The sequence below is a fragment of the Garra rufa genome, chromosome 5 (assembly GCF_049309525.1).
Source record: "Garra rufa chromosome 5, GarRuf1.0, whole genome shotgun sequence".
Taxonomy (NCBI): domain Eukaryota; kingdom Metazoa; phylum Chordata; class Actinopteri; order Cypriniformes; family Cyprinidae; genus Garra; species Garra rufa.
The window spans coordinates 17,543,801-17,554,381 of NC_133365.1; the positions used below are offsets into that span (position 1 = coordinate 17,543,801).

Consider the following 10,581-nt stretch of genomic DNA (forward strand, 5'->3'; position numbering starts at 1 on the left):
GAGTGCTAAATTGAGATCACACAGTGACACACTGATTATATTAATAACAGTTGACTATACATTTTCTTCAGAAGACGTTATATTCATTAGGTACTCATTCAACCAAATACCACAGAAAGTGTATTGCAGCTCAACGATTTATTGTGAAATAGAGGGAAATAAGAAAAAACTGCAATGACAGCTAGAAAAAGGGAAGTTATGTCACCGCAGTGCTCAGTGAACTTCATTTCCTTTTTAAGTTTACAGACTAGCTGAATGCGTAATGCGAGTTTAGCCTTAAAACGTGCCATCAAACAACTATTTTCAAGTCAACGGAGAGCGATTGTCTATCATGTCTGATGGTCCAGGGGGCTTTGAGGTGGAGGAGGATGATGAGTGCTGGGCACGGCTGGAAGACTACAGAATGCTTCTAATCAAGACCATTGAGCCCTCAAGGATAACACCTTATCTGAGACAGTGTAAAGTGCTGAGCAGTGAGGATGAAGAACAAATCTACAATGACCCCAGTCTGGTTATCAGGCGCAGGAAAGTCGGTAAGTGTTCGGTCACCTACAGTTTAAGTGTTTTAAAACTTTAAATAAGCAGCAAATATTGTTGATAGAGCTAATGTATAATCTAAAGCTTTCTATCGTATTTTCTGGTATTTTATGGTTCAGGAATTACTGTTTTTATTCGCATACAGGGGTGCTGTTGGACATATTACAAAGAACTGGCCTGAAAGGATATGAGGCATTTCTAGAGAGTTTGGAGCTGGACTACCCAGATGTGTACCGCAAAATCACCGGGAAAGAACCTGCAAGGGTCTTCTCCGTACTTATTGGTAAGGTATATTTTAATTATGTGTCAGTTGATTAGTATACCATATTTTTTACCTTAGCCAAATCTGAAAACTGCTATCATTGTAGGCCAAAGTAGAACAGACTCTATTGCCACAGACTTTTTAACCAAGGGGTGCTTAAAGAGGATATAATATGCAGTGTTGTAAAAACTTACTTAAGTACAATTTTGCATTACAATATTACGTTACCCCCAAAACAATAACGTATTACATTGCTTTTAATGGAAAGTAATGCTCTCGTTTCACACCAAAAGCCTCAGGCTGAAGGAAAAGTAAATTCATGTCTGTACAGTAGAACACCGGAAAAGAAAATTCAACACTCTTCAGCTATATTAAAAAAAAATGTTAGTCTATCTTGAGTAATTTTGGTCAGGTCAAGGCACTTGTTAATAAAATGGGATTATAAAGGATATTTGTATTATTTAACCTTCAATTATTGCGTAGTTTCGTCATATCCTAAGCCGCATTTCACATTTTAATTCATTTTGAGAAATACTGAATGTTTTTTTTGTGAGTGAGATGAATTAATGCATGTTCACATTTATTCTATAACTAAATAAACATCTTACTCCCATCTCTATCAACATGGTGACAGGAGAGCTTTCAGTCAATAAATGGGGAAAAAGTAACAAGATATTTTCTTTTAAACTAAAAAGTAATGTGTTACTTTACTAGTTATTTGAAAAAAAGTAATCTGATTACATAATTTGCATTACCTGTAATGCATTACCCTTAAAACTGATAAAATGTCTTGTTTTCATGTTTAATGACTATTTTTTTTTTTTTTTTTTTTTTTCATGTAATGTAGGGATCCCTGGGCTTTCATTAATTTCATTAATTATTAGCATGATTATTCATGAACACCCTACAGTTTTTTTTTTTTTTTTCCACAAACCCCAGTTTGGGAAACCCTGCTGTAATGTAATGTTTCATGCATTTCATGATATTGATACAATTAAATATATTTTATCTATATATTATCTCTTTAACTCTCTCTCTCGCCCGCTCTTTTATCACTGTGGTGTACAATAACCACATTTAAGTCTATGTGATAAACGAGTTAGGTCAAAAGTAATCTAAAAGTAATCAAAAAGTAGTTAGACTATATTACCTAATATGTGTAATCCAGATTATGTTACCAACTACATAATCCATACATAACCCAGATAGCACACATATGTCTGCAAGATGTCTGTTAAAGATCTCTTGGTCTGGAAAACATCTGCTGTGTACAAATGTCTGAAAGACGTCTTGGAGATGTTAGTTTTACATACATTCTTAATCATAAACATCATAAAGACATCAAATATACATTTACTTGATATCTGATACGAAACATCAGATGAGCAAACACTATATAATACGTCTTGCAAATGTAAATGCAGACACCAACTGTAAGTGTGTTATCAGGGAATCTACTATTTTCAGCATGCAATTTGTAATCAGTAATGGACTACAAATTGTAAGTAATCCCAGCACTACATTCTACATGCACTTTTTTTGAACAGTTGCAAAGTACTTACTCAGAAGAAGTTTTTTTTTTTGAAGGAATCTGTTGAATGAATGATTCACAAATCACTCTTTATGACACTCACTTGTTGCCACTTTCTGGTGTAACAATGTACACTGGAAACAATAGTCTCTGATAAATCCCCACCTCAAAAGTTTAGACAAAAAGTGATACAAACAGTGCAAGTGCTGTTGGAAGGCCACTCTGTCGATTAAATTTGAAAACTTATTGTTTTATACTAGGGTTCAGAAGAATAGCTAGAAATATTGTGCATTTTGGCTATATTGTCTGTCATGGGTTTGTATGCAAACCTCTATTTTATAGAACTCTCTTGTCTGTTCACCCAGACACCGCCGGTGAATGTGGCCTCACTCAGTTCCTCATGAGCGAGGTCTCTCGCCTACAAAAGCTTGCACAGGACGAACGGAGGAAGCGACTCGAAGTGTCTGCGCAGGCGGCGGAGCAGCTAGACACCATTCGTCAGCTGCAGCTGTGTGAAAACGAGTTACACAAACAACAGGACCGCGTGCAGCGCACCCGAGAGGAGCGTGAGCGCATGTGTGAGGAAGCCCGTAAACTGAGAGACGAGAATTACCGACTGATGCATGACCTGACCCGACTGAGCGAGGAGAAGAACTGCGCGCTCATGTGTAACAGAGATCTCCAGCTCGAGGTGATCAGCCAACCTTTCAAAAACATGTCTGGGGCTTAGTTCACCACAATTTCTAAAGAGAAAAATAGGAAATTGACTAGTGAGACTAGTGAGTTTTACTGTTTGGTGTGATGAAGTTTAATGTCCCTGACAACCAATAGAGGGTTTGCGCTTAAGTCACGGTTTGATCAGTTACCCGGATGCACGGCCATATTGGAGATACTAGGATGTAAACAATAGCATTGATTGCACGGTTAATGTACAACTGAATATGTTGTTCTTGTAATTTATGCTGTCTAAACCACGGAAAAAATGTGTGGAAGCCGCTAAATCATATAGAGAACGACTTAATAAGCAGGAAAGGATGCAATATTTTGACAAACTAAAGCTAATAGGTGGTAAAAATATGTACAAGCAGTATTAATTAAGATATTAGCCTAATATTTCACCTACCTGACCAGAAATGATAAAAACAAACACAAATGTTGTCAAGATTCTTGCTCTGGAAATCCTGGTTCAATTTGGCCAACCAAAAGCGCCTTTTGTTTCTCAGACAGTTTTTTGCAATCTTTGATTTGTTATAACTTTTGGCCCAAAACATGACTATGATAAAAAACATATTTTGACCAAACATTTAACCAAAAAGCTCGATTATATTATTATATTTTCGTTCAAATGTAATTTTACGGTCTTTTCTCTTTACGTTCTATTTTTTCTCTTTGCATACTTCCTTATCCCCCTCTGGTCCTGTAAGATTGAGAAATTGAAACACTGCTTAATGAATGCAGAAAGTGACTCAAAGATCCAACGGAAAAGGACAATAACCTTGAAAAATGCCATGGAGCAGAGACCAAGTCCTGAATTGATCTGGCAGATGCAGAGAGAAAATGACCTCCTTACAGCTCGTATTCAAGAGCTACAAAGTGCTTCCAAGGTAAATCAGTCTAACATTGACGTTGATTATACTAATCAAAGTATGAACATGAATGAATACTACACACAGTTCATTGAAACAGGTCCAAACTCTGGAGCATGAAAAGCTTGATTCACAAACATTAGAGGTATTCAAGCAACAAAGTCAGGCACAATACCAGGAGCTGGTAAATGATCTCTACAGTCTGAGGAGAGACCTACATGACGCAGAGAAGCTGCGTAATAAGGTAGCATGTGTTAAATAATATATACAGACTGGATTCAAAGTAAATGTTACTTTATTTTTGTTATGCATTTCATATTTTTTGTATACACTAGCAGTCAAAATGTATGTTAACTGGGTTTTTAAGTCTCTTCGGCTCACCAAGCCTGCAGTTATTTGATCCAAAATACAGCGAAAGCAGTAATGTTGGGAAATATTTTTACTATTTAAAATAACTGCTTTTCTATTTGTATATACTTTAAAATGTAATTTATTCTTGTGATCAAAGCTAAATTGTCAGCACCATTACTCCAGTCTTCAGTGTCTACTAAATTCTAAAATTCTAAATTTTAAATTCTACTCAGCTGTTTTCAACATAATAATAATAAATGTTTTTAGGCAGGAAATTCAGAATATTAAATGATTTCTCAAAAATCATGTAACTGGAGTAATGATTAAAAAAATTCGGCTTAGAAATCCTAGGGATAAATTACATTTTAAAATATATTCAAAGTAATGCAGTTATTAGTAAAAATATTTCAAAATTGTACTGTTTTTGCTGTACTTTGGTGAGCAGAAGAGACTTCTTTAAAAAAACATTAAAAAACTTACTGTTCAACAGCTATTGACTGGTCATGTATATATATTTTTCATATGTTTTGTTTTTAAATTGAAGTATCGAGAGGAAAAGGATGAATTGGAACTGAAGTGCACAATGCTAAAAAAGGACTCCAAAATGTATCGTGACCGAATGGAAGACATTCTGAAGCAACTGGAAGAAGTCATCAAAGAAAGAGACAAGGTATTAAACTTCTAGACCAAATAACATCATGCTGTATATTTTGTAGACATGACGACTCCTCATTTGGCCCACCTTTCATATCACATGCCATTGAAGCTTATCTTCATTTTTATCTTTTATTAAGATTTTTTTTTTTTTTTTTTTTTTTGCATTGAAATGTAAAAAAAAAAATGAAGCAATGTACATTTTCATATAATACAGTTGGATATAATACAACATTTACTTTTTGGCCCATGGCCCTCAATCTATGATTTTTGGCCATTCTTTTGTTTGGGCACATAAATAAACTGAAACTGAAACTGAAACACATCTGCGTTAGATGAAGAAAGGCTGTATATCTCTATTTAGAATTATTCAATGTATCTGTTGTATGTATCACATTAACCACAACAGTTGTGTGATGCTGCCTTTTTAATAGGCTATTTGTACAAGGGAAGAATACCATTTGGAGAACTCAAAAAACCTCCAAGACAAAGACCAGTACCGTAAACAGATCCGAGAGATGGGAGAGCGTTATGATGAACTTCAAGTCCAACTTTTTCGAACTCAAGGAGAAGTTCTTGCTCTTGAGTCAAAGCTTCGCAAACAGAAAAACACAATTCGAGAGGTATGTAGACTTGAAATTTCTACTTGTAAAAAGGCGAGACAAAGGGATGAGGATCCAAATGCAGCTTTATTAATTCCAGTAATCAGGGTTGTACAGTCCAGGTCGATCAACAGCATACAGGGCAATGGAGACACAACAGAATCGTAGTCAGAGTTCAAGCAAAAGGTCAAGGCAGGCAGCAGGCAAAACAGAGTAAATCCAGTAACAGAAGCGTGGATCAAAAGGCAGGTGGCAGACAATCAAAAGACAGGAACAGACAGAATAGCAACGGGTAATCCAACAGTGAATAAACGCTCAGAAATATTAGCAACAGCAAAACAAGTCTTTGCAAGGTATGTGTATGTGTACAGGAAGTTTAAATAGTCTGTGAACAGGAAGTGATTGGCCGTGTGATCTGTGACATGTGAGGGATTATGGGAAATGAAATCCAGCAAATGGAAAACAGAGTCCGAACTGGAGTGCTCAGTTAAGGAGTTCATGAGCCTACTAAGCCTACTACCTCATGACACTACTACATAGAATGAGCGTGAAATGTGTAAATGGAACAGATGAATCATTGACTATTTCAGAGGGTTAGACTTCCTGTTATGTCACTATGATGTAAGCACGTTAAGGCACAATGTGTTTGTTAACTGAGTTAAAGGTCCCATATCGTACACATTTCTGGAGGTTTATTTTATTTGTTGATGTCCTTAAGAATATATATTTGCGGTATAAGTGCCAAAATCCATCTCAATATATTTTTACAGCTCCTTTTTTAGGAGCTCTGTCAAAAACAGGTCGATTTTGGCCCATCTAATTAATATTCATGAGCCTCTCTTCTGATTGGCCTGTTGTTTTCTGAGTGACGCACAACCAGGCCAATCACAGGTAACTACGGTCATGTATGCTGTAAGCGTAAGCGAGCTCAGAGCAATAGAGAGAGCTGATACTCAACAGGATATTTTAGAATGATCATTAATGTTTTTTCTTTTACAAACACCGAATGCAGTAGGCTACATAACTGTTGCTTTAGTAAAGCCCCTTTCACAATGCGCGCTGATTCTGGAAAATTACGGGAACTGTGTGAACCAAAGCCAGAACCTAAAGGCAGTGTTGTAGTAATGATGCACGTTATCAAGCGACTCTTCACAACGAAAAATAACGTTACGTGCAAAGTGGAATGAAGCAGCGATCATCAGGCAGAGTCAGCTCCTCACTATCAGCGCTGAAGCACAGTTTGTTCAGGTTAGTTTCAGTTTAGTGAAACGTACGCGTCGCATTACATCTCACATCCAAACGTCACATGTCTTTATGGGTTGTGTGTAAAGCACGCACAGATTCCGGAAAACAACTTTGAATGAACCAAATTAAACAACTCCGGAACAAATCGTGGGACACATTATGCGTGTATTTACCGGAATCGCTGTGTGAAAGAGGCTGAAGTTGACGTGCCGCTGGTCTCTTATATTAAAGTTGTTCTGAAGCCTGTGTAATGATCGTAGCTTGACATCTATCGACTGAACAGGGTTTTCTCCACTTGTTTTCCTGTTGTTGTTGCTCAATGGAATGGATGCGTTGTTGTCTGGGGTTTTGACAAAAGGAGGGTGGGACGTTGGTTTGTGACTGAAGGCGGTGACTGAGTCGATCGGACGTCACATCGTTACGGAAGTCACAGCTGCTCGTGAAAATGAACAGCTACTTTAAGCAGGCTGTGTGCAGTTTACTGTGGATTGACTGTTTTGAAACTCATATGGTAGTTAGATAGCCCCTAGACCTTAGTTATCATGAAAAAAGCCAGGAAATTTTGATTTTGACGATATGGGACCTTTAAGACTTATAATGAATAGTATGTTTAATATAATTTGTTTTTTCCTCAGCACTCAGAAGAAAGCTCCTTGCTGAGTTCATTTGAGGTAATTTTAAATACTACTCTGACATTAAATATTTAAAGGGGTCATTTCATGGATTTTCTTTTTATTATTTGTTCCTTGAGGAAGTTCTTTTGCACAACACAACCCTCATTCTGACCCTCTGTCTAAAACAACCTGTTTTAAGGGATTGGTCCTTTAAGGCTTATTAGTAATCATCCACTGTTGTGATTGGCTAATGTCACTACATAGGAAACAGAAGAAATGCCCCGCCCCCTCACTATTGCATGTGAGTGTTTTGACAACATGATCCAGATGAAGCATTACGAAATCATTTACTTACAGTTTGTGATGCAGCTGCAGTCAGATCTAGTAGCGCTTCATCTTTCCATGACACTGTGCCTCGTTTACAAACAACATGCTCAGAAGTCCGAAACAGTTCTCTGAATCTATCCACTTGTTCCCTACACTGGGATCCTTCAGATATCTGTAAAAAAGACGCGAACAACCAAACAAGACAAAGCAAACTTTCTTTCACTCCATTTGTCTTGTGTCAGAAAGTGAATGCGCATCTGTATTCTGCATCCAGTGTAGACAAGATAGCGCCAGTGATTCTAATTTCTATTTGCTTTCAACATGATGCTTAATGAAGTGTCACATCGCGTAATCACAACCATTAAACGACTAACTGCCAGTGGGCGGAGCCTATGGTGAGAAGACGACTATTTATCGATGCCTTGCTCTGGAGGCAGTGTTTATGCAAATGTTTGTTCCCCCTTTGTTTTTAGTGAGAATGTTTTAAGCTAATAAACTTGCAGGATGTTTTAATGGTACAAAGACCTCTTATACTTAAAAAGATAAAGGCAAATTTGATTTCTCATGCCTTGACCCCTTTAAATGCAAAGATTCTTCAGAAATTCTGACATTGTCCTCCACAGCATTTGGTTTGTATTCTTTTTAGTCATCAACAGGGTTGCTTACGTTTTGTCCGCAGATGAAAAGTCAGACTAGCGAGGAGGAGTTTAGGGAAAGGGGTGAAAAGGGTAACATTCTCTGATTTTCTCCATCAGATCTCATGCAAAATAGATTGTTCTTGTTTTTTAAACATTGTTCCCTTTTTCCTCACACAGATATGAGTGAGGAGTCACAGAGCCAAACATCTGGCGAGTACAATGTAGGTTTCTTTGTTGTGGATTTTTATGCATACAGTGATAGTTTTTTATGCATATTTCATGTTTGCAGTATTCTGAGAGGATGTGCTCAGAGGATGACATATCGCCAAACTGCAGGGTTCGAGGAAAATGTAACTTTCATTACAGGAGGTTGGTTTTTTCATTCTTTCGTAACAACAGTTTAACCATTGGAATTAACCACTGAAGCGGAGCTACTGCTATATTTCAGATTTTAATTAAATGGAATGATTTGTTTCTAAGCAATGCTCCTAATGTGGTCTTGGACAGGAAACGTGCTTTAAGAACCAAAAAATTCACAGACAAAGAGAGTGTGCAGTGCATCCTAGACAACACTACTGGGAGTGATACAGACGGGATGTGACATACAGCTTTGGACAAGGAGATGAATTGTGGCCTTCTTTGAATTTAATGAAAATCCAACATTGTTTTGCATCCAAAGACCAATAAAACCCAATTAATATCATATTATCATAGTGTTCAATATATGTCTAGTCAATCACTTATGTTGTCATGAGTCTAATCTGCCAAATTTTCTGTTATCTGTTAAATAAATAATATAATAAATATGTTGATTTTTTATTGATATGCTGTACTGATTTTATTTTATTTCTGTTGCATCTAAAAATATTCACTGAGCTTAAAGTCTGTCAGTTATCCCTTTCTTATATACGGCATGAATGGTACTACAGTCAAACCAACATTTATTCAGACACCTTTAACATTTCTCACATTATCATGATATCACAATATCATTATTTGCTATAGTTTAAAAAATGGTAATAAAATATGACAAGAACTCAAGAGTCAAACAGTGTCAGAACAAATTCATCTTGATAATGTCAGATAACTTTGATAGAAAGGTATGTAAAGTAGAGGTCGACCGATATTGGTTTTTACCGATACCGATAGCTAGGTTGGACCACGCTGGCCGATACCGATTAATTAACCGATAGATTTTGAAAATGGATATTGAAGGGCAACTAAAATAGTGCTCTACGATTTAAAAAAATAAATACTAAACCATACTTTGTAAATGAATAAAAATATTAATATTAATTATAAATTGATCATTAAAGTTATTTCATAGTTCATTAATGTTAACAAAATGAACTTCGAAATGTAACAATATATCAGTAAATGTTGAAATTAACACTTTGAACAACACTTCTATTCTACAGCTTTCACCAATCTTAGTTGATGTTACAAATGAAATGGGCTCATTGTAAAGGGGTGGGAATCTTTAAATTTTAACATTTTTTTATTATATAAGCTGGCTACTTTTTAAAACAATTACTTATTTAAAATTAGTGTTCTTTAAGTGTCGGCAAGTTTACAGAAATAGTTGTTGTTTTTTTCTTTTTCGTTTGATTATTACTGATGAGATCAGACAGTTGCTGCTTTAACAGGCTGCATTCAAACGAATGCAGATCTATTTCGATGTATCAGATATTTTGTCCTGCTCTGAAAACATAACTGACTGTGTGTACATCAGTTTCGTATAAAAGTATTTGAAAATCCAAGTGCATTTAACCGCATCTGCAATCAAGCTTTTTAGGACGAACAAACACAAAGAGCAATTGAAAGTCTGTCAGTGCATCTACTGCATTACAAACGGCAGAAATGAAGGCACATGTAAAGTCAAAAACTGCGATTGATAGCTCACACGGTCAAACAATACACACTTATTAGCTCACTGTGGAAATTCTGTGCAATGAAGCCAGCCGCGTTTCTGGCGCGCACGCGTGCCATATGCGGGAAAAACACAAGCTCATTGAAGAGAGGATTGAGATGCGTCTGAGAATCTATTTTTCACCCACCCTTAATGAAACCGAACAAAAGTGCAGCGCTGTGTTGCGCGGACAACTTGCAGGTATCACACACACACACACACAGGACGCGTTCAAGCATAAATCTAAAACAGTTTATTTAATCACCAAACGGGCAAATGTTTACTTCAAGAATGATCAAAAAGCGGCAAAGGTTAGTTTAAACAT

At 36.5% G+C, this 10,581-nt stretch overlaps 1 protein-coding gene across 2 annotated transcripts; it reads left to right on the plus strand.

The window, feature by feature from the left end:
• Positions 1-256: 256 nt before the first annotated feature.
• On the plus strand, positions 257-9,746 carry card9 (caspase recruitment domain family, member 9). 2 transcript variants are annotated; one of them, XM_073841201.1, is made up of 12 exons: positions 257-533; positions 683-820; positions 2,696-3,021; positions 3,755-3,934; positions 4,017-4,160; positions 4,812-4,937; positions 5,356-5,544; positions 7,404-7,439; positions 8,389-8,437; positions 8,525-8,568; positions 8,637-8,716; positions 8,855-9,746. In XM_073841201.1, exons 1-12 carry the CDS (start codon positions 332-334, stop codon positions 8,946-8,948), a joined length of 1,608 nt encoding a protein of 535 aa, XP_073697302.1. In that variant the 5' UTR covers positions 257-331; the 3' UTR covers positions 8,949-9,746. The 2 variants fall into 2 exon arrangements, with proteins under 2 accessions (XP_073697302.1, XP_073697301.1); XM_073841200.1 differs by having other exon boundaries at positions 8,525-9,746.
• The last annotated feature ends 835 nt before the right edge of the window (positions 9,747-10,581 follow it).